At 45.3% G+C, this 24,895-nt stretch overlaps 2 protein-coding genes across 3 annotated transcripts in view; both read right to left on the reverse strand.

The window, feature by feature from the left end:
• Positions 1–15,714, reverse strand: part of CRY2 (cryptochrome circadian regulator 2) — a 31,554-nt gene extending 15,840 nt beyond the window's left edge. Inside the window, exons 1-3 of the mRNA XM_030559961.1 lie at positions 15,503–15,714; positions 8,699–8,807; positions 3,143–3,285 (exon numbers count right to left, since the gene is read on the reverse strand). Coding sequence (XP_030415821.1) covers positions 3,143–3,285; positions 8,699–8,807; positions 15,503–15,687 — 437 coding nt within the window. The 5' untranslated portion in view covers positions 15,688–15,714. The remainder of the gene's footprint in view (positions 1–3,142; positions 3,286–8,698; positions 8,808–15,502) is intronic.
• A 1,550-nt stretch (positions 15,715–17,264) lies between these two features.
• SLC35C1 (solute carrier family 35 member C1) lies at positions 17,265–21,540 on the reverse strand. Of its 2 annotated transcripts, XM_030559964.1 has the most exons (3): positions 21,431–21,540; positions 20,530–21,071; positions 17,265–19,822 (listed from the first exon to the last, which is right to left on the reverse strand). In XM_030559964.1, exons 2-3 carry the CDS (start codon positions 21,038–21,040, stop codon positions 19,263–19,265), a joined length of 1,071 nt encoding a protein of 356 aa, XP_030415824.1. In that variant the 5' UTR covers positions 21,041–21,071; positions 21,431–21,540; the 3' UTR covers positions 17,265–19,262. The 2 variants fall into 2 exon arrangements, with proteins under 2 accessions (XP_030415824.1, XP_030415822.1); XM_030559962.1 differs by lacking the exon at positions 21,431–21,540 and having other exon boundaries at positions 20,530–21,247.
• Positions 21,541–24,895: the final 3,355 nt, after the last annotated feature.

The raw sequence follows: 24,895 nt of genomic DNA on the forward strand, positions 1-24,895 counted from the left end.
CCGTGCCAGGAGCAAAAGAGTTAATAGGAAAACAGGGAAAACTCAGAGTGACAGGTTTATATAAAGCTGAAACAGCCAAGCCAGCACTCCTGCAGGAGCACTTGCAAGTGCTGCTACCCTCCCCATCCTGACAGTCAACAACTTATGCAAGGAGTGAGCTGGGAGCCTAGTGTTTCAGGAGATGCCACGTGCCTGCCTCCCTTCCCTCTCGCCCCCCCATCAGCTGCACGTGTAGAAGGGAGGAGCTCCATGCTAGCCTGGAACCTTCACAGAGCAGCTGGTCACATGGGATACTGTGTGACAGATCTTCCCAGCTCTATACAGCAGCCAGAAGGCAGGAGGCTGTTCCCTAATAACAACTCTAGCATAGCTGCTGCTGCTGCTTGGATCTAGGTCATAAATGCCAGGATCTCTCGTGCACACTGGGGGAGGGACAGGAGTCTTTTAAAGGCAGAGCATGGTCATGTTAAAGATTTTCAACAGATTCCCACCACATTCTTTCTTATTTCTTCATGTAGATAAGAAAGGTAAGATACAGGGTAGGAAACACCAAAAAGGAGTAAGCTTTTGCTGGTATATAGCAAAGTCACACCTGTGCAGCTTGAAGGAAGCTGTTTGCTTCCCTGCAATCTTCAAAAAGTAATTTAGATATTTCCACCCTTATGAATACACCCTCATCCCCTACAGTCTTCCCCACTTTTTGCACTATGCCACTTGCTCCCCTGGAAGTCCACACTGGAAAGAGGCAGGAGAGAAAGAAACCTGAGACCTTTATACCTGTCCCTCCAATATATTGTAAGAAGCTTCTCAGTACATCTACATCACTGATGTAATGGAAGCATGAGGCCTTGACAAGTACAGCAACTGCTCCTTCAACAGGTTTGTGCCAGAGTGCGACAATCTGATAGTGCTGTTCAAGTTTCCCCACTTCTCCAGCTCCTGCTCTACAGAGGCACCTCAGTTGTGCCTTGCCACACAACCCAGTCCTCTTCCATATATGTGCTGATGGCCTCAGTCTGAAGTCCCCACTAATATCCAGTCCTAGGATTCCCACCCACAGCTCTGGCAATGCACCTTAATCATGACAGTAGCACCCCTCTAGTCACAGGGTCTGCCTTGAACAGAAACTGCAATTTGGACCAAACTGTGGCTTTTGCGATGAGCCCTCCTTTCACTAGAATAAAAAACAAGGACGAAAAACCTCTGTGCCTTCTCATCTCCCAACCAAGCAAATTACTGGGGCAGGCTTAGAAACAGAAGCATTCCTAAATGATGGGGCATGGATGTTATCTTGTATATATTTTTACAGTACTTAGCACAATGGCTGAGGCCTCCAGAGGCTATTAGTGTCTGGCAGTCTCTTCTCCACACTGCTACTTTGCCTCAGGGAGGAGGGCAATCCAGGCATGAACAAGCACATTTATGAGAGTTCGCTGAGTGGGTTACCACAGGCAGTTTGTGGTAGCCAATGAAAGAGCTTTCCCAGATCTCTCTTTACAGCTGCAGATTTGAGGACTATATCCCCATAGACTTTACCTTCTGAGTCAGTCATTCTGCTGGGTTCACCACAGCGCCTTCTTCAGTGGCATCATTCCACTGGCTGCCTTGCACATAGGAACCCTTCTTGTGTATGATGGAAAAGGACATGTTCACATGTTTCCTGTTTGGGAGGGTGTCCTCAGCCAACACTTGAGAATCATGCTGCTGGCAACTGCCAACCTATCCAAACCTGTGTTGCCAATTTGAGACTACTTGGACAATTGTGATCGCTAGCTTGGGCAAATGAACCTGTCGGCTGTTCAGTCTCCCCATGTCAGTTTATTCAACTACTGCGATACAAATACTGGATGAGCTCTCTAATGTGTGGACTGTGCATTATTTGTATGTACAGTGCCCAGTACAATGGGACCCTAACTAGGCTTCTTCAGGTTCAGACAGGAACTGGAAAATAACTGCAATGTACAGACAGCCAGTGTACAAAGGACAGACTATTCCACGCCTCCAGACCACACCAGGGAAAACATTATATAAGAATATCAAAGTAAGCAACTACATAGGAAGAAGATATTTGATACTAGAAGGCTTTAATCAATCAGGCAGGCTTAACAACCTCCAAAGGCTGAAAGCTCCAGTCAGAAAAATTCAAATTGGAATAAAATGCAATTCTGACATTGAGGGTTATAATATGTTGCCAAGGGATATGAAATTCTCCATCATTTAGTGTCCTCAAATCAAGATTATACCTTAAAAAAAAAAATCTATTCCAGCTCAGCCACTTGTTATTGGCTTGATACAGGAGCTGCCAGGTTAAATTTTACAGCTTGTGCTATAATAAGGGCTCAGACAAGATCATAATGCTCCCTAATAGATCACTTCATAGATTTTATTTTATTTTTTTGCCCAGAATTAGGGTGAAACTCTCACAATAGCCATCAGCAAGTCTGGACTATGAAGGATTTAGACCCCAGGGAACAGAAAGCAGGGAGACCCAACTGGAGGAAGAAAATGACTTGCCATCGAAACAGAAGGGAGCTGTCAGACAGCACTTGTGAGACAAGGACTTGGACCACACTGAGCCAACATCTAAGCTGTCATCTTTTCAATTTGAATTCAACAATCTGAGCACAGTTAGCATTCACTGGGGACTGTCAATTCTTAAAATGGGTTACACCACTTATGCTGAACATGATTATTTTTCTACAATCAATTCTGTTTCACAAGTTTGTGCAGGCCATCCCAACGAAACAAAAAGCCTTCAATCTCTAAGTATTAACAGAAACATATCTCAGGCTTCTCAATCAGAAAGAGCACGATAAGGGGGCATCACAGGCAGGGCTGCAGAGAGCAGGACACACTAGAACTACTCAATGACCACAGAAGAGAACAGTTTACTTGGACTGAGGCAACATCTATCCCAACACTCTCATCACCATCAACACTTTGTGATGCTCTTGTAAAAGACATGACTCAGTGACATATAATCCCTACAACCCCATCTGCGCTCACATGCAAATCATGCTTTAAATAGTTGCCAAATTATATGGATCAGGGGATTGAAACCTTCCCCAGACTAGAACTCTCCTACAGTCCTCCTCAGACAGCACAATATGTCCCTTATAGCTGCTTCTCTTTGACCTCTTACCTATCCAGGTCATAGAGAGTGTGAGAATTCTCTATCACCACCTCCACGCCAGCTTCCTTGGCCAATTTGACGATAGCTGCATCTCTCTCCTTCCCAAATGGTTCAGAGTCATACTCAAAGGTGAGACGGGTCACCCCCCATTCCTGTGAATAACACAAAACAAAGTTGTCATTACAAATACCAGACCTCTCAGCAGCTAGCATGATCACTGAAGAGCATGACAGAGGTTCCTTAAGGTCATGTCAATGAAGTCCTGGAGTCTTGTTTTACAGGAAACTAGGACTTGATGAGAGAAACAATGGAGGGAGCCCTGTGAACAGATGTGGTAACAACAGACATGGAATAGAGAATCTGGGACATATTTGGTTTTATTATCACCACTATGAAATGTCAGGGTAAGAATCTTAGTATTATACTAACTCATCCATGTTACTGAACTCTAAGATTGCAGAACTTTAAGAACCTCATTCCTCCCCCAATACATATTTCCCCTTTGTCTGCACTGCCCTCAGCTTGACCAGTAAGACTGCAATGGCGTGGTTCATTTCCCAGTTCTCTGACACCACTCCAAGGCTGAAATATTGGGGCTACAAAGTGCAGGGGAAATTTTCAATGCAAACTGCTTAAAAATTATGTATTTATACAGAGAAACTGTCAAGAAGTTTAAGCCAAAAATGTAGGTTCTGAAGTAAAGTTTTCCAACATCCCTTTAAGGCCGCCACACAAGAGAACTTCTGTCCAACCCTGGAAGCCAAAAGCGTGGAGAAGAAACCTGAATAAGGAATGACTAAGGAGAACACAAGTTGGCTGTCAACTTTGTATTTCAAAAATACAGGACAGACCTCAGTCATCCCCTCTGGTGGCAAGTCCCTTCTCCTCTACCCTCCTTCCTAGAGGTGCTCAAGCTTTGGGAGCTGCAGGTGCTAGCCTGGGCAGCAGCTTCTATTCAGGCACCAGGAGCTGAGTTGGAGGTGAAGTTATGATCTGTGCCAGCTGCAGCACCACATGCCACCAGAGGTGGCGCCTGAAAGAATGAGTGTGGACTGGAGGAAGGCAGCATTTGAAGGAGACTTTGCTACAGTCATCAGGGTGCCATTTCAGATTTCAGTGGAAGGGGCAACTTTCAGTGGTAGTCCAGGGATCAAAATGCAGCTGGCTCAAATTTGAGTGGCACTGTGACACCATGTGCCAGGTTGCAATGCCACTCAAATTTGCCCCAGTTGGCTCTCAGCCAGCAATGTCACTTAAATTTGGCCTGGCCCCCACTGTTGGCATGACTAGTCAAGTTGCCAACCAGCAGCACTTTGCAAAGTAATTTTGTACTGATCTAAATAAGGGACGTCCCTTATAATACAGGACTGTTAGCAACTCTTCACTAGAGGAAGGAGAAATCAAAAACAGAGAGACTGATTTCTTCCTCAGAATGGTAGAGGAAGATGCAGGAATCCAGACTTGGGGCATTCATCCTCCAAATAGTGGTACAGCTTTTCCCTTATCCCAGCTATGAACCTGGCAAGGTATCAGACAATACACTCCCAGAACACTTTATAGACTACAACAACTTGGTTCTGAAACACAGGCCTGAGAAGAGCTGGGCAGCTGCCCTGTCTCTTTCAGCCCTTTGCAAAAACATGATTTCCTCTCTGAATCCATGGCCTAGTTTTCTCAGCAAATGAATGCTATGAAAGGAGAGTTAATGGTTTCCACAGTGACACTCCTGATGTCATTGTCAAACACAGAGCTAACATCTGTGGGCTGCAGAAAACACTCTGCTGAGCTTAGCCAGAGAGCTATTGGGGGGGGGGGGGGGAGGGAGTTGCTTTAAAAAGTAACAAATAGTAGGCAACACAATTAACATAGGGTCACATTTTCCAATTGAAACAGCATGGGACACCCTCTCCCCACTACCTCCAGAGGCCCAGTCTCCTCTGAATAGTTGTGCAGGAGGCTTTGCCTTTTCCTGAACAGGCGCTGAGGGTTTAGCGCAGCAAGCAACAGAAGCAAAATGCAACAGTAGAAGCTTTGTAATTTTGCATAAATTACACAGACACAATGATGCTGGGGGGGGGGGGACGGGACATGAGGCAGAACTGGGAAAGTTCATAGCAGGACACAACCCCCCACTTGTTTCCTGCTCCCCCTGGAAACTCAACTCTAAAGTCAGTCCTCTCATCAAAAAGCACGTAAAGCTGGTTTTCAGGGATAACATCATAAAAAACAGTCTTAGATATGCAATGGGGCAGAGCATTTCAAAGTCAATATCCACCCTTTCCAGCTTCACATTGCCTGGCTATAATTTGCCTTTCCCCAAACAGGGACGTACAGCATTAACAAAACCTACTACCCAAGTGTTTAGATGTCTTTCAAAGTCAGTCCTCTCCCCATACTGGAATTTGATTTGTCATATTAGTTTTAATTATATGATAGATTAACAAGGGACAATGCTACTGGGTCACACAGAAAATAAAGGTTTGGTTTAAAAGAACATGTATTCCTATGGAAGGAGGGAACACATTTTATCACGACAAAAGTTAAAAACCTCTCAAAATTCTGATCTTTCTTTATAGTGTGGGAAAGTTGAAAACAATGGCATTGGGCTAGTAAAAGGAAACAGAACATAAATGACTAGAAACTGCGAGACTGTCTGATAAATTTCAAAATATACAAAGATTAAGTTAGAAGTTTCAAATCTAGTTTTCATCCTCCATATTATTAAATGGTAAGAAAGCATTTAGGATTTATATTACACAGTATTTCTATAAAAAAAAAAGTCACCACAAGCCATTTTGCTGCCTTACATGCCTGGCAGGACTAGTTTCCCCAAAACACTGAACTCCCAAAGACAATTTAAATACAAGCAATCAATCAGTATCATTGGTGTCTGAATATGGTACAGAATGAAGTCAAATCCACACACACATAAAAATAATCTAGAGACCATAACACTCTACAGCACACAAGCACAGTGGGGGGCTCTTAATGAACTGTGACCACAGGGTGCAGAAGGTCAAACTCCAAATGACTAGTTAGAGGAAAGAGGGGATTTTTTTTTTTGAAGATACCTTACGGTAGTGACAAAGCAGCAGAGCAAGCTGCATATGTCTTCTGCCATTGAAACAAACATCCTTCGCAGCCGAAATCTCCACAACTGCATCTCTACCAGCAGTACCGATACTTGAAGCTGTAGTGTAGACACTGCTATTGCAGTGCTATTGTGCCACCGAGTCCTGTTCTGAATAGCATTAGACAACATGGCATGAACACCTGAGCCCTGTTCATACTGCTTCCGTGGTTGCTACTGCTGCTGGAGCTGCATGCTTGAAATAAATTACAGCTATGTAGTCTGCTATCGCAGATAAGGCTCAAGAGCACGCTCTGCAAGCTTCAGCTTCCCTCTTTCTAAAGCCATTGCATCCTCCTTCCTACTCCAGCGGTTGTCATTTGCACTATTTATAAAAAAAGACAGGCATTCACCCCCATGCTCTGCTACCCTTACAAAACAAACCACTAGACAATCTCTAACTCTAAAACCATCTAAGAACACCCCTCAAAGAAACCGAATGTAATCATAGGTCCCTGTATTATATACCAGGTCAGTGCTGCACTGTTTGGGACACTGGCTCTGCAGAGGAAAATCTTAATCCCCTAAAAAACTGCATAAACTCAAGTTTAAAAAGCCTCACGAACATTTCTATTCATAATGCAGTATTTTATGCCTACGTCTATTAACCCAACCCAATTACTTAGGAACATAGGCTACTGTGAAGTTTAGGCTAGCTCCTCACTAGGCAAATCAATTACAACTACTGTTCTTTAAATTTAGACTATAAAGCAGCTGGCTGAGTTCCACGAAACAAGTTAGTAGGTTTCCTTTATTTTTAATAATCCTGGGGTTATATTTAGTCCTTAACTAAAATAAGGAGAGGACATGGCCTGTAAATAGCCAGCATTTATTCGCAGCCTACTAGATAAAAATAACCTGGATTCTGGAAAGGCTAAAAGCCGTGTAGAGGATATTTTTGTAATGTGCTAATACAGTTCCAGAAAGAATAGCAACATACCTTCTGACCCTGGTAATCTGATTCTCCCTGCCTCTCTTGTCAAGTGGACAGCTATGACTGCTTACTGTGCCCTGACAAAGCATTCAGACTCATTTGAACTGCATATTCTTCCCCTATCCTCATCATCTATGGCAGGTTTTGAGAAGCAGGGTGGATAAAAATCAATTTTTTTTATTTAAAATTAATAGATTTTTCTTTTTAAAAAATAAGCCTGCTTAAACTATGAAATAAACTATGTTAAGGCCTAAATTTATTATAATCTATTAAAATCATATAATTAAAAAATGCTGCATCAAAAGGTCCTCAAATTTTAATGAATTAAAGATGCTGCTTTTTCAAGTATATATAGAATCATGGGGAATATATTTAACGTCTGAGGTCCACTCAGGCTATATAAATATGTCACAATATTATTTTGGTCTTTACTATAGAACAAAATCAGCTATTTATACTTTTCCACACATAAGCAGTTTCTGTTCGTTGTGCAGAAAAGCTTTTATCTTAATGCCTTTTGGTCTCAATTTAGCTAGCCGGTGCAGAGAAACTATTTTCTCATTTGGACTAGTTCATTTAAAGCTGAGATACCAGTTCAGAGTTGAGAAAGCAGGAATGCTTATTTTCTTTTTCCAGTCAAAGTAGAGAGGAAATCTACTAAATTAAAAAAACATGAAAGACATGAGGCCAGATTTTTAAAGGTAGTTAGGTGCCTAGTGGGATTTACAAAGCACCTCAGAATGTCAGGCACTTAACTCCGGCTCATTTCAATGGGAATCAGGCACTTAACCTGCTTAAGCATTGTTATAAATTCCACTAGGTACCTATCTGCAACTTTGGTTACCTGAATAACTTCTGAAAGGCTAACTCATGGAAGCCAGAGCAGGTTAATACTTCCTTTGTTTAATAAAAGCAGTTTTAAATGCATTAAATGTTTTGATAAACTGCAAAGAAAAAAAATCCAGCACATTAAATAAAACTATGTTGTATACAATTTTAAAATGGTATTTTTGTACCTTAATTTTCAATTTCCATCCAAATAGAGCTAGATAAAAATCCAAAATAAAAAATTATCTAGTGAATAAGTATGAGCCATTTACCATTTTTAACACAATAAAAAAAGGCAAAACAATGTGAATAAATGCATGCTACACTATACTATTGCTTAAATAAATGTGTATAGTTATCTTCCTGGTTAGCAAAAAAACAAGTTTCATGTAATGGCTACATTTGTTTTCAAGTCAACATATTTTAACAGTTATACAAACCAATAAGACTGAACCTCTCTAGGAAAAGAACGAAAACAAATGTAGAACAAGATTAGAATCAGTTATTTAAATCAAGGTATTGTGCACACTGATTTAAAATCAAACAGGGCTGGGGAGCAACCTGGGGACCATCAGTGACTAGGGTACAAGGACATAAGGAGTAAAAACAAGGATCCCAAATGGGATCTTATGTTTTCCTGACCAAGATATAGAAGATACATTTAGCCTCTTACTTTGAAAAGTCTTGGGAAGACATCTGTTGGCTGCCCTCGTACCACAAACAAGCAGGAGCCAAGTTTTCTTAAACTGTTGTCCAAGTCTTCCAGGGACTGGAGTAGGAACCTGTGGAGGAGAAACAAACCTAGTTATCAGTGTAGCTCAAGATTACACAGCCAGCAAACCTAAGATTCAATTCAGCTCTCTGAGATAAATGTTATGCCAGGAAATACAACTTCCAAGAATTCTGCTCAGTCCAACAGTTGGCAGACAGAACAGAGAGACTGCTGTGCCAGCCAATTCCCTACCAACCACATCAACACTGCACAGACAAATGCAACATGTGCAAGAGCTCTCCAGGTCCTTCTTGCTCTTGTAATCCCATCTACTTATGATAGTTACCCTCCAGGCTTTTAATGCCCATCTGGCAGTTAGAGCGTCCTTCAAACTGAGTCTTCCCAGACATGGTAATATCTATGTGGAGAACTTCAGATAACATAGCATTTGGCGGAATATATTGTAGAGAATCATCCTCTTCTGGAGGAATTTCAGATGTGAAATAATATGGTCTCTCTCCTCTAATCTCCTATTTCAAAGCAGTGTGCCACAGAAAGCCACGGATTACCCCAAAGATGACAGTGCTGGGTAGGTACAGGCCATGCACAGCACAAAGTGACACACACATTTCTATCTCATCAGTAACACAGGCCAAACATACAACCAAGACTTCAAAGGTGCAGCATCAGTACCCAGGACAGCTTGAACTGTGCAATACATTTGTATTCCCCTGTGACCCTTGACAACTAGGTCCTTTGTCCACACTGCATCTCCTTTCATATCTGACATACTAACTTCACCCCTGACTCAGCCCCAAAAGCTGCTGCCAAAAGTTCTCTCAAATTGTTTTGACCTTATGTTTCACACACATCAGTTCACTAACTATAGCTAATGCTTCCTTTGTATAATAGTCCAGTTACAAAACATAATTGGATACACTTTTCATTCCTGTGTATCCAGCAGTTAAGGCAGTTTTATTTAATAGAACAATTTTAAAATGCTGTTTTTGTGCATTTTTAATTGAATTCTAAATTTCCAGCTTGAAACAAATCACAAGTAAATAGGAAATACGTCATTCAGCATTTTCTGACAAAAATTAAAAATCAGAATAAATGTATGTAAGCTATACAACTACTTAAATTAATATGCATTGATAGAGTGTATCCTCCGGGTAAGCAAATAGCAGTACCTAATTCAGTGTAAAGGTTATACCTAGTAAGAAATCAAAATGTTTTAAAGTCAACAGTCAATGAGAATCAAACTTAAAAAAAAAAAAGTACAAATGCAAAATATGATTAAAATTACTTAAAATCAAGATTCCCTGCTTGCTCAATTAAATCATGATTTAAAATCATGCTACATATCAAGTTCAAGTTTCTTTACCTTATTTTCAAGACCCTACAAAAAGCAACTCCCCATTTACATCTCTGCCATATTCTGCTTTTGCATAGTCAATGTTTTTTTTGTGATTCTGCCAGCCTTAATAAACTTCTCATTTGTTCACTGGCAGCTTCAGGATGCCATGACACTTGGAATTCCTTCCAAAGTTTATCTTCCAAATGTCTACCTCACCTCATTCAAATTGCTCCTAAAAGCCCACTTCTGCAGCATTACCCACAAAACACTAGTTCCTACAATCATTTAAGAAGCCTTCATACACGTAGGCCTGACAGTAGGTGTATGGCTAACAATTATATCTCATAAGCCAGGAACTCCCTCACGCCTCCTCTGATCTGCTGGGGTCTGTTGGATCCTCACTTGTCTATCAAGTCCATCATTTAAACCACAAGCTTTTTGTGGTAGAGACTTGTCTATGCATTTCCTGTGAAGCAGGAAGACAGTGTTTAAAGGAAGGGGCACTGGATTCAAGAACAGGAATTCCAGGGTTCTACACCCAGCTCAGCTGCTTACTCATTGTGCTACCTTGGGCATCTCAGTTCTCTTTCTTTGTTTCCCCATCTGTAAAATGGAACTAATACCCTACCTACCTCAGTAAGGTATTGAGGGGGTTAATAACAAATGCAGATATTAAATTCATAACACATGTATGGGCACTAAGGCAATATGTAGTTTCCAACACGATGAGTTTCACAGAGTTAAGTAAAACATGGGTTAACATATCTGCTTTATGATGCAGCTCTCCCTCCGACTGCAAATATAGGTCACCAGTGAATGTGAGTGGCAGAAAAGCAAGCAAAATACAAACCTCTCCTACATAGCGGCAATCCAAATCCCGATTAATATTATATATTTACATAGCACCTTTCTGCCTAACAATCAGGTGTAATAATCTCATACATTGAGAATTGTGGCTATGGGGATGTAACTCTAGGGAGAACATGGGATTCCTAATAAATTCTTATGTAATCTGAAGTGTATTCTCATAATAGGTTATCCAGCGCAGTGGTGCCCAAAGGTGGATCATGACACAGTCCCAGGTGGTCCGCTGTCACAACTGCATTCTTTAACTCCATGTGACTTATTACATTTACATAGCTTGTGCTTAGATTACATGTTTTGAGCTGTATATGTTGGACAGAGCATAGAAAAAAAATATTTAAAAAAAAGCTGCAACATATCAAGTTTAATTCTCATGAGTACAATGGTGCATTTCACTGCAAGATAACCTAGCAGCATACACACAGTCCACCATTTACAACTGTAAAAAAATTGGCAAGTAGTATTGCAATCTGACATAAATCACTTTATTTTTTGAAAATGAGAAGGGTGCACTAGTGGAGAAGAAAATGAGAGTCCTGGATCATCCACAACTACACAAAATGAACTGGCCAAAAAACAAAGTGGTAAGAAAATATGAAGAGACACACTTGCAACAGGTATTCATCCGGGAATCCAAGCTTCATCACTGTGTTATAATATAACTTACTTTATATTTATTTACAATATTTGATTATTTTCTAATTAGCAAAGGGTAGAGTAGGGTTGGGTTTTTACTTACATAGCAGAGAGATTCAGATTTCTAAAAAATATAGTGTTCAAAGTTGGACAACTTTTATTTTAAAAACAAAACACTTTTTAAACAATTGTTAACATTGTTGTGTTGCTTATTGTTCAGTTTTATACAAAATAGTCTTTTCCCTGTTTTAACATACATTTTGCTGTCAACACTTTTTAAAATTGTAGTTTTACTAAAATTGTTTGGTTTCAAAGATCCTGAAGCATTTGAGTGCCAAGTATCAGAGGGGTAACTGTGTTAGTCTGGATCTGTAAAAGCAGCAAAGAGTCCTGTGCACCTTGTAGACTAACAGACGTATTGTAGCATGAGCTTTCGTGGGTGAATACCCACTTTGTTGGATGCATGTCACCCATGAAAGCTCATGCTCCAATATGTCTATAAGGTGCCACAGGACTCTTTGCTGCTTCTTTGCATATTTCTAGGGATTTCTATCATTACAATTGTTTACACCAAATTGAAAAGCAAACACATACATTATTTACAGTGTTATAGTTTATATGTATGTAATAATTAAAATTAATAATCTTCTTCAAGAAGTGTGAATAGTGGGCAGCAGTGCCTATTGCAGTTGCACTCGTGGGCCTCAGGGAAAAGTTTGGGAACCCATGATCCAGGGGACCAGACAGTTTGGAGTGGGAGACATTAATGGGATAGGGAGTCTTTCTACTTCAACTTAAGTTGAAAGTGACAAAGTCTCATCTGCTTATGGTTGTTTGATGGCACATGTGAAAAGGGTCACAAACAGCCTGTTCATTTCGTAGTGAACAATGCCCATATCACTAAGAATAGTGCCTAGGTCAATGGGGCCCTGACTGGATCCTATAGGCATTTTCGCAGTACAAACAGAACCACCACAGTTGCTCCCGATTCAGTGTGTCAGTGGAAAAACCAAGGATTGAATGGGTCAAATTAACTAACCCCTCTTACACAAAGCTGTGATCCTCCCACAGTGAGTCACTGGTGCAGCAGTGTAATCCTCCCTTCTACTCAGGCTTCTCCCGTTTTGTGGATGGACTGCAGTCCTGAAAACTAAAGTTAAGCCAGAACAAAATTCACAGAAAATTCTGAATACTCGAATTTCTGCATTTTTGGTAGTTTTGGTACTTTTAGAACTTTTGAGTTGTGCTATATAGTGATTTTAGAAAACATCAGAAGTCAGAATTTAGTAATAATCTTGCCACTCAAAGATGAAGTAGTGATGCACAACATGAGTGACTGATGAGTTAGTCCTACAAACAGTTTCCCAAATCTTATTCAGAAATGCATTTTACATTCTAAAGAGCAGCAGAGGATTTTTAACCAAGTGATTGTTCCCTCATTAAAACCTTGCAACTGGACACAAATGCTGGAAGAGCGCAAAGGAGGAGATCAGGTTATGCCTGCTCTTTGCCTTGGTGTAGAACTCCTGTTTGTGTGCACTGAAGCATTGTTAAGGTAAATCCCCACTGGACTGTCCAAATATGCAGGCAGTCAAGACAGTAACATCAGTATTATATAACGTTAGGAGAGCACAACTTCGATGCCTACTAGGTTAAAAATCCTGCTCCTTGCACAGGCATTACACGCCCAGCAACATTGCTTCAGTTCCATAATTGAGGAAAACCCCTGAAAAAATCTGTCCACCCCAGTCCCTGTCCTCTCAGAAGCAGCTAAAGCATATTTCCCTATGAATTTGAGGGGCTGGGAAGAGGATAAGGGTTTGTGTATAAGTGCACACCCACACAATGCCTGAAAGCTAGAGACAGGGTGCTGCTTATTGCTATCATATCTGAGGTTTCAGGGACTTGTACAGAGTAACTGGGAAAAAGTAGTTTCCCACAGTGAAACATGCACCAGCCACAGCTGCTCTACATAATCTGGCATCCTTTAGGTTATGAGATTTTTCTAAAGTCTATGGCACCTTCCTGCATGGTCAGAAATGAGATTCCAAAGGCTGCAACTGGGCCGATGACATGAACAAGGTAACTTCTGTATGGACCTTGTTTTGAGCAAAGTTGGTAGAATTGAAAGTCCAAGCTTAGGTGGAAACATACAGAATTTTTACTGTGCAGCAGGACAGAGTAGCAAGATCAGCTAGGCCCACACAAATAAAGTAATTCCTCAAAAATGTTCTAGTGTTTAGGAAGAAATTCTCTCCCTCCCCTCATCCTTAAAGCAACACATCTTTAAAGTATGTGATAAATGCTACTCTAAATGGAAGGGTGAACTAATTTAGGGCTAATACTTTTACCATCACTCTCCACTGGAGCATAGAATATTAGAACACACTGTTTTTCAGGGCCAGGATCTGTCCTTTACCAGCTGCTTTTTAACATAGCTGAGTGATGTTTGAGGGCACCAGGAATCTCACAGATTAAGCATTAGAACAATCCTGCACTGGCCCCGAACCATTAACTAGCTGTGACATAAGAGGTCTTTCGCATCTCTAACATCTAGGATTCTATATGCCGGGTCAAAGCCAGCTACAAATCTAAAGCATTTCCAGACCAGTGGAACAGGAATGGAGTACTAATTAAAAGAGGTGCAGCACATTACACACTTTCCAAGAGTTGAGCCAGACATCAACAACAAGATTACGCCCATCCACGGGTTTCCCAGCAGGTTCCAATCTTTTCTAGTTCTTTCACACTATAAACATTCTTTAGAGGCTGGCCTATAGTTTGTATAGTGGGGAGCACAGGGCATTCCCTTCAATTATGTAAAAAAGTAGACATATACTGTTTAAACTGCCCTCATGTCAGCAGGGATCACACAACTGGTCAAAACACAGTTAATGGCCAATGACTTAGTTTCCTTTAAGACAGCACTTAAAAACACCACACACAAAACTCCCAGGTGCCCAAGGTGAAGAATTATTTTCACTTCCTATTTAGAGACATCATGACTCAAAGCAGACAAAAGGCTGGTCTACTATTGCAAGTACAGATCAGCACCCCACTGCTTGTTCTAACTACCATCAGGGTGAATATATAACCATGGAGATGAAACACATTAAGTGGTGCACTTCTCTTAGAACATTGTTTGTGGACCACTAAGATTAGCTTCTTCACTGACTCAGGGAGTGTTTGGGAAGAGTCTGCCCCTACTGAAGCAGTACGTGGGAGAATGACGTAAAAGGCAAACACAGCTTGGCCTCTACAGCAATGACGTACATCTCCACAACAAAATGTACTCAGCCCATGTGTTAAATAACATATTGCACAACCAACCCCAGTACACTGGCATACCCCGAAGCAGATCACACTTCTTGCTGACATGTTACAGCCTGTGCTGTGTTCACTGGTTCTGATCTCAGAACGACCCAAATATCCATGTAAGGGGGCTGAGATGTGTCTCACTCCTGTCAGGCACCCGGACAGACTGGTGACCTGCAACCCTGATGCACCGATCCCAGAGGGGAAGAAGACAGCGACCAAATGAACACGCAGCCAGGCCCCTCTGACCTAGCGCCCGTGTCCTGGGGGCGAGGGCCCAGGGCCCTGCAGCCTAACAGAGGCAGCAGCAGTGGAGACTCAACATAGCCGGGAAGAGGCAACAAAATCGGGGCGGGAGGACTGGCCGGGCTGCGGCTACCGGCCCTTCCCGAGCCCACACGGGCCGAGGGGAGGGGCTCCTGGAGGCACCAGCCGCGTGGCTAATGCGCCGGACTCCCCGCCCCCTAGGGCCGCTGCCCGGGGGAGCCCAGCCAGGGAACCCCCGTCTCCCGCCCCGGATCTGGGGAGGGCGGGAGGCTGCCCGCGAGCCGGGGCGCCCAGAGAGGCGCGCGCGGCGCCCGCTCCCCCCTTACCGCCAGCGGTTGATGCCCACGGCGGAGGAGGCGGCGAACCAGGGGTCCAGGATGTAGATGCATCGGACGGAGCTGGCGTCCCGCAGCGCGGCCTGCAGCGCCGGGTTGTCGTGGAGCCGGAGCCCCCGGCGGAACCAGTGGACAGAGCGGGCCAGGCTGACCGGAGTCGAACCTGCAGCCGCCATCGCCGCCGCGTCGCTTCTGCCGACACCGGGACCGCCCCGCCCGCGCGCCGGGACTGCCCACCGCGCGCGCCGGCGCCCCGCCCACCGCGTCCGTCATTAGCCGGGGAGTCCATTGGGCAAAGCCTCAGCGGCACGTTCCTCCCGCGTGCCGAGGGGGCGGGGCTGCGGCGAGTCGGAGGTCGCGCCGACGGGTCAGGACGAAGAGGGGGAGGGGAGGAAGAGGGTCATGGGGGCGGGGCATAAGGGAGGGGAGGGGCTCTCAGCTCCGTTTACCCCGCAGGCTCCTTCCGAAGCAGCGCCCAGGCGCCGCTGCACAGCGAGAGCGGCCTGGCCGCCCCGCGGGACTTCGCACCTTCCTAGGGCCCCCCCCCATGAGATTTACACAGAGCCCCACACTGGGAATCGTGGGTAGCTGCCTCCAGGGTTGAGGTTTTCGAGCTAATCTCAAGGACCGATTGATTTATTTTTTAAGATAAGTGTCAACCCTGTTCACGTGACTTCAGGGTCAGGGGCTTTGAGAAAGACTCTCACAAATCTGATCTTAAAATCGTGAGGGTTGGCAACACTTTAAAAAACCCATTGTTCTGTCTAATTTGCCTCCTATCCTCCTCATTCCTCGGTGATCTCTGTGAGCAGCGCTAACAACGTATAGCTGCACCCACGACTTTTGGGAAATCCAGGTGAGACGGGGGTGACTAGACAGGAAGTGAAAAATCGGGACAGAGGGTGGGAGATAATAGGAACCTGTATAAGAAAAATCCTCAAATATCAGGACTGCCCCTATAAAATCGGGACACCTGGTCACCCTAGGTGAGATACACAGCTGCCTAGAGCCAAAAGGGTTAATCAGGCTGAGAAATCCTTCTCATAGCACAGTGATTTTCAACCTTTTTTAATGTGCAGACCCCTGAAAAATTTCAAACGCAGGTGCAGACCCCTTTGGAAATCTTAGACATAAGACTACAGGTTGAAAACTACTGTCCTATGAATCCCAAGGAAATTGGTCCAATGATGCATAGAGGGCAAGTACGGGGGATGCAGATGATGAGGGATTCCCAATGCCCAGCACTCTTAAGGAGGCTAGAATATCAGCTCAGTGACTGCCCAACTGCTATTATCTGAGGCACTCAGGGAGCACCCAGAATCTGTTTGGTGACATGGTGCTGGTTGCTTGAGACCATAAACTACCAGAACAATTCCTTTGGTCCAGCACAACACAGGAGTGAGTCCTATCCATACACACAGCAGCGAATATGCATGGAGGGACAAGGGTAATGCCCTTCATGCAGCCACATCTGAGCTCAGTGCTGAAAATCTCAGACATTCCAGACCACATCATTTAACAAACATGAAACTATGGCTCTCAGAAAGTGATTACAGGCCAACAAGTCTGAGGGGAGAGGCTACAATGACAATTCAGTGTTGGGTTCAATGATAGGCAATAGTGAAAGGCCAGGACTCCTACCATGCTGAAGCAAGTAGAAGGAATTTAGGGTCTCCCTGTGTGCTAGGAGCACTGCAAAAACCACTTATCTTGCACACTTTGCCAGCTCTGCAGACCAAAACAGTCCCCAAGGTTCCAATCCATACTTTTATTAAACAAGTTTGACAATCACAGGTCGGTGGTTGCAACCTAAAATTTATCCCAGTAGAAAAATTAACAGAGACCATGGGAAAAAAATCCATCCTCCTACCAAAAAAAGTGGCCTTCAATGAGGCAAATCTGATTCAGAATTCCAGTGAGATGTAAGCTCCTGGAATCAGGAACAGTTCACTCAGCAAGAGTGGGAGTAGAGGAAAGAGAGAGAAAAAATGTACTACTGCTTTCATAATAGTGGCCTGGTACTCTTTGGGACTTGTTAGTACACTGTGGGATAGATCACACCAGCTCCCACCACACCCCACTTTAGTAATCCTTGGAAGGTGAAGGAGCTCAGAGGTTAGATATTTACTAGGGAGGAAGAATCGATGTCTGTGAATCAAGACGAGAAGAAGGCAGCTCTTCTATAGCCACAATGGCACTTGAATGAGACAGAGTAGGGCACAGAGGTTTCTGTGCTAATCAGACTCTTAAGTGGGAGCCTGGATATGAATTCAGCCCAACTGCATTCATCCCTGATCTGGGATTTCTTAGTAAAAGAGTTGCAACTTCCCAGTAAGTTCTTGATGCAGGTGAATTATGGCATTTTCCATGCTCAAGCATCAATTTTCACGCAGTGGGCACCCCTTCTAGTGAGGATCACCAAGTAAGGCAACCATCTGGGGCAGAGAGCAATTCACCCTGAAACTGGCCTAATTACGAGAGCATTATTTCCAGAAAGGCAACTCTACCCCTAATACAGAAGACTAATGAGAAATGTCTTGAATTCCCCAATTCATTATTATGGAGTACTCACCCCAGAACAGCAGATGGTTCAGAAAGCCATAAAAAGAGCGAGCCAGCTACTCTTTCACCAAGGCAGAGTCCCAGGTACCCAGTAAAGGATGGAACCAGCAATATGTCAAAGGGCCATCACCATCTCCCTGCCCAACACAAGGAATGTTGCTAGCTTTTGGAAGTGGGATAAAAATTCTGTCCCATCCTTTTAGTCATTTATTGGACAAGCAAACCCTTGGGTGTGGGAGTAAAACAGAGTTAACACACATCCTTGAAGGATCCACACCAAGAAATACTGACTTATTGGACAGGCAATTTAGAGGCCCCAAAACTGTTGGAGAGGGGATTTCCAAGTGTACATTGCAATGGGGTAGGAACAGGAAGGACATCCATTTTCATTTATAATTAAGGCTAGATTATGTAACAGAGGTCACAGATTCAGTGACTTCCAGAGACCTCTATGACATTTTCTGCCTCAGCCCAGGGGGTGGGGCCAGAGCTATCAGCTGCTGTGCCCACCCTTCCCCGCAGCCTCAGCTGCTGTGGGAGGGACACAGCTCCCAGTCATCCCCTGCTCTGCCCTCCCATTATTTTTAGTAAAAGTCACAGACAGGTCATGGATTTCCGTAAATTCATGTTTACTGCCCACAACCTGTCTGTGACTTTTACTAAATGACAAAATCTTAACCTTACTTATAATAGGAGGAAGGAGTAGCCTGGAAAGTCTGGCTCCCTGTTCCTCCCCTACATTTAGGTGCAAGATCTTACCCACTTAAATTTGTGGCTAATCTAGAAGTAGCCATTATCTGTCCCCAGACACACACACCTGATGCCCTTTTCCCTCTCCATCACCAGGGGAGCAGTTGGGTGTCCATATAGTGTTTAAATGGTAGCAGCAGTTTAAAAAAGCCCCAGTACTGACAGAAGGTCCCCCTAATACACCCTCGTTCCATCAACAAATGCCCTCTCCTATTCAAGAAATGGTGAAATCCAAAGGAAGTAATATTCTCCTCCCCTCCATCACAATTTTAGTAAACACACTGTATACACGGGACGCCTTTGGCTTCACTCTCAACACCCCTTTCTATGCACTGCATAATTCAATGTTTTCCTGCCCTGAAGGTTCCTGATCCTGGCTTCTTTCCCACTGAAGTTCCACTCCATAGGCGCAGCAGCAGAAGTGCAGACAGGAGCTAGCCTAGACGCCAGTCTCATTTTTCTCGCCTGTTTTTGGAGTGGATTCCTCCTGTGCCTTCTTCATCTCCAGCCCTTTTACCCATGTGTAGGCAAAGGAGCCTCCTAGAACCATCATGTTGCTCGTCCACCATAGGAAGCTTTTGGTCTCCTCATAGTAGCAGACAGCCAGCACTGTCTGGGCACAGGCCTTGGCCGTCCCAGACACATTGTGGGTGAGTGGGCTGGTGAACTTGATCTGGAGTCCCGTCACATAACCGATTGCAAAGCCAAGCACTCCTCCCAGGGTCATCATGCCCCAGAAACCAGGGTTCCCCAGCTTGTCGAAATGGTAGAGGGTGTGAAACTCACCGAGCAGCAGCATAAGAGGCAAGAATAGGACACAGGCATTCATATTGTTGTAGAAGGTCAGGCGCCAGATGCTACCATCCACGGCAGGCAGCACTTTCTTGGTGTAGATGGCATTGAGTGAGACACAGAGACTTGCCAGGATCCCAAAGATTATGCCGGCCCATGACAGAGTGCCCTCTGCTCCTTCTTGGTCTATGCCCAGCCAGAATCCACCTGCAACCATATAGAATTAGTGACATACTGACAGGGAATTAGGGACACCAGAAATTCAAACACTACACACACTCCCTTAAAAAAAATCCATTGCTAGTTGCTTTTTAGATGGGTCTGTGACTCTCTCTCCCCTCCATCTTATATGGAGAAACATGACCTGAATGCAGCACCAAGGTAAAGGTTCTCCTCTTCGGGTTTCTTTGTTTTTATAATCTTTACAATCTCAGGAATGTCAAATCTTGTCTTCCCTAGTTTTTTTTGAGGATACGTATTATGAGGTCTCACAAAAGGTTTAAGAACTGAAAACTCCCTAAGAATTAAACCAGTCTAACAAAAAATATTCTATCAGTTGCTCAACTATCACTCTCTTGGCTCCACGGCTGTCATTATTTCTCTACTTTTCCAGGTACTAGAGAGTCTTCCAGCCTAGAGAGACCAAATGTCTAAAGTTAAAAAAAAAAAAAAGGAGGGGGGGACATATTTTACTAGACAAACAAAAAACAAAACAAACATCTCCAAAAACCTCCCAGGGTCTTTTTCTCTTCCATAAATTGGGGAGGTGAGGAGGCAGAAAGGGGGAGGAGGAAAGGTATAAGCTCAACTATTTTTCCTTTGAAGGTCACCTTTGAAATTCATCCACTTTTGAGCTGTTGCAAGACATCAAACTGGACACACAGGTATAGCCAGACTCAACAGGTGCTACTCACCTATAATGACCCCACAGGCTATCAGGGCATACAGAGAAGTGGTTTGCTTGAGGAGCAGGTAGGAGAGCAGGACATTGAAAACAGTGGTGAGCGAGCGCCCCACATTGTAGAAGGCCACACCAACGTATTTGAGGCACAGGTTGTTGAAGGTGATCATGCCGATGAAGACCACTGAGAGGGGCAGGATGCTGCGGGACACCTTGAGGTCCATGCGGATGGAGGGGAAGTCTAGGTAGTCCAGTGGGCAGCAGGAGGCCAGCAGGCTGAGGGCCTTGCAGAAGAAGACGGTGACAGCACACTGATAGAAGGTGACAAAGAGCGGGGTGTCGAGGCGCAGCGAGGGGCTGTCCAGGAGGTACTTGTTGAGGAAGACCATGGTGATGGAGATGAACCAGTAGAGAGAGACTACCAAGGCGATCTGGATAGCCTTCAACAGGAAGGGGGTCTCCCTGCTGCCGCTGCCACCCTCCTCCTGCTGCAGCAGGGGGTCGGAGGAGCTACTCAGAGCCATCCTGAGGATCCCAGAGCGCTTCAGCTGCGTCCTGTTCATGACAGAGGTGCGGGGGGGGGGAGTAGAGAAGCAACGAGCAGCGGTCAGTCAGGCAGCGCGGAGAGGGCCAGCCCCCGTGCGCTGCTGGGACCCTGTGCGCTGCAGCGCAGCGGAGACACCCCGTGCAGCGCGAGCTCCCGCAGCCGGAGGCTGGAGCCAGGGACCTGGCTGGAGCCGCCGCACTCACTTCCTCACCCGCCCCAGCGCTCGGCTCCGCCCACACGGACGCAGCGCCTTGGTAATAGCTTAAAGGGGACGTGTCCTGCCAGAGCCAAGTCCCTATCTCAGACACCCACCGCCCTTCCCGGGCTCCCGGTCCCGGAGCCCCCCGCACTCCGATCTGTCACTCACCTTCCTCCTGTGCAGGGGGCTCGGGCTCGGGCTCCTGCTCCTCCTCTTCTTGCTGCTGCTGCTACCTGGCTTTCCGAAGAGCTGTCGCTTCCTGATCCTGCACCCGCAGCCCCGCCTGCTAGCCTGGGGCCTTTTATTCACGCCTCCCAGATAGGTGTCAAACTCCCGTTCGCCTGCCTCATCGCTGCTGCCCGCCTCCTCCCTCCCTTGGGGACACCTAGAACAAGAGCAGCGTCTCATGCACCTGCCCAAGGCCACATTAACGTGTGGGCCGCAAACACGGCAAAGAAAGCCCTTTCCAGCGGGATTTTTTTCCAGCCAAAGTGTCCGTGATCGTTCCTGTCTTGCTAACGCCCATTTATACAACCCCTTAATTTTGGGCCAGTCTTGAGCGTGACTTTTAAACCCAAACAAGAACGTTTCTACTGAAATAATAAAAAAATTCTGAGCACAATCTGGCTAATGTTTAAGAAGCATTAGGAAAGGGATAGGAAGTAAGACAGAAAATATCTCAGTCCCACTACAAAAATCCATGGGTGCAATCACACTGTACTGTGACAAGTTCTGCTTGCCCCGTCTCAAAAAGGGTATAGCACAGCACTGGGCAAACTACTGGCCCGCGAGCCATTTTAAGCCGGCCCCTGCTCCGGTGCTCCGGCTGGTGCACTGGGTTAGGGCCGCACCATGCTGCTCGGCCCTGGTCTGGCTGGTGCACTGGGTTGGGGCCGCACTATGCAGCTTGGCCTTGCTCCCGCGCTCCAGATGGGGCATGCCACTGCTTTCGGGAGCCACTTGAGGTAAGTGCTACTTGGAGCCTGCACCCCTTGAGCCTCTCCCCATGCCCCCACCCTCTGCCCCAGCCCTGATCCCACTCCCACTCTCCAAACCCCTCGATCCCAGCCCGGATCATCTTTGTACACCCCAGACTCCTCATCCCCAGCCCCACCCCATAGCCCGCACCCCCAGCCAGAACCTGCACGTCTTCCCGCACCCCTGCCTCAGCCCGGATCCCTCTCCCGCCGTCTGAACCCCTTGGTCCCAGCCCAGAGCACCATCCTACACTCCAAACTCCTCATCCCCAGCCCCACCTCCATTCCCACCCCAGAGCCCACACCCCCTCCCACACCCCAAACACAATTTTGTGAGTATTCATGGCCCACCATACAATTTCTATTCCCTGATGTGGCCCTCAGGCCGAAAAGTTTGTCCACCCCTGATATAGCGGAACTGGAAGAGGTTCAAAGAAGGGCAACAGAGCTCTCATCAAGGGTATGAAATGGCTTTTGTATGCAGAGACTAAAAAGATTAGGACTGTTCAGTTTAGAAAAGAGATGATGAAGGGGGGAATATGATAGAGCTCTATAAAATCATGAATGGTGTGGAAAAAGGTGAATGGCAAGACTACCCTTTCCCACAATACAAAAAGCAGTGGTCACCTAATGAGATTATAGGCAGCAGGTTTAATACATAGAAGAAGTACTTCTTTACACAGTGCACAATTAACCTATGGAACTCATTGCCTTGTAATGGCCAAAAGTATAACAGGGTTCAAAAAAGAACTAGATAAGTTCATGGAGGATAGGTCCATCAATGGCTATTAGCCAGGATGGTCAGAGATGCAAACCCATGCTTGGGACAACCCTAAACATCTGACTGCTAGAAGCCAGGAGGTGGATCCCTCCAATTGCCGTGTTCTGTAGACTCCCCCTGAAGCCCTGGTACTGCCACTGTCAGAGACAGAATACTGATAGGGTTGCCAATTTTGGCTGGACATATTCCTGCAGATTTCATCATATGGCATAATCTTTAATTCCTGGAGACATCAGGACAACCCTGGAGGGTTGGCAACCCTAGATACTGGGTTAGATGGACCATTGATCTAATCCAATATGGCAGTTTTAATGTTCGAATGTCTGTAAAATATCTTACTCATGGTGGAATTCTGCAACAAAAAATTAAAAATTATGCACACTGTTGTAGGAGCAGCAGGGTCTGACTCGAGCCTGTGTAAAAAGTAGTAGGCTAGCAACCCACTGCAGGGTGAAGAGGATGCCACTGTTGAGTGTTGGTGTGGGGAAAGGGAGAGAATTAGGTGTAAATCCCCTGGTGCCCCCTTGGTGGTCTCTTGGATGGGTCTGGCTTGAGCCTGTGTAAAAAGTGGCTTTCCCCCTCCTCCTGGAATGCTTGTGGGATGAATAGGCTGGTTGAACATTTGGAAGATCAGAAAAGCTTCCAGGTAGACAAGGTGTCTGGGACTCTAATTAGGCAGCACTCACACACCCAATGCCACCACCCTGTCCCTATGTGGCTGTGTACCCCCATCCCCTGTCCCCATGTGTCTCTGTGCCCCCACCCAGGCACTCCCCTGTCCCTATGTGGCTCTGTACCCCCTCCCAGTCCCTATGTGTCTCTGTGACCCCACTCAGCCACTCCCCTGTCCCTGTGTAGCTCTGCACCCCCTCATCTTCACGTGTCTCTGTGCCCCCACTCAGCCACTGCTCTGTCCCTATGTAGCTCTGCAACCCCGCCCCCATCACCATGTGGCCCTGTACTTCCCTCTCCCCTGTGGCCCTGTGCCTCCATTCCCATTCAGCCCCTGCCCCAGTCTATCCTCCCTAACTCACCCTTATGATCCCCTGTCTGACCCTCGCCCCCAGCATTCCACGCTGTTTGTCTCCCCACAGCCCTTGTATTCTGACCTGGCCGGACAGGCGCTGTGAAGAAGGCAGGCTCTTTCTCTACTCTAGCTGGTCTGGAGTTGCTGCTGCTGTGTTCTAGTTCCCAGCGCCCTCTGGTGGGCAAAAAATGGAACTGCAGCAACATCTAAGCAAAAGCTTTTTTCTGCCCCCAAAATTAAAAATATGCACAGCTCATTAATTATGCACACGTGCAGTAATGCAGAATTCCCCCAGGAGTAATATCTGCTTGAAGGAGCCTGTTAGACCTACCTTCTCCATTCCCCCACCATGAGAGTGCTATGGCTACCCTTTGACAGCTGGTGATTGCCTGCCATGGTAATCTGCAAGATCCTGCAATTGGAACTGCACAGGTAATAGTCACACAGGAGGATCTGATTATAGGATCAGTGCTAAAACCATTCTAGAAACTGGGCTCCTCTCAGCTGCAATAAACCTAATTATTATTACTGTTACATTGTGCTTTGCCTGGCAATCAGGTAGCATTGGTAAGGAAGAGTGATTCCTGTACATTTTTAGTGTCCTGTGGGAATGGTGTGACCCATTTTGCAGCCTGACTCCTCTGACAGAGCAGCAACTTTGCTCTGACTGGCATCAAACTAAACTAAAAGAAGCTTTTCTCCTGGCCTGCTCTGATGAGTCAGGTTTGCCACGTCATGCTAGAGAACAGAACAGAAAAACAGCAGTGTCTCCACAAGGATACACTGTAGGGGCTGTACCAATCATTCCCAAGCACTACTGCAAAAGAAAAAATAATCAGTTTTCTCTG

The sequence above is a fragment of the Gopherus evgoodei genome, chromosome 4, assembly GCF_007399415.2.
Source record: "Gopherus evgoodei ecotype Sinaloan lineage chromosome 4, rGopEvg1_v1.p, whole genome shotgun sequence".
Taxonomy (NCBI): domain Eukaryota; kingdom Metazoa; phylum Chordata; order Testudines; family Testudinidae; genus Gopherus; species Gopherus evgoodei.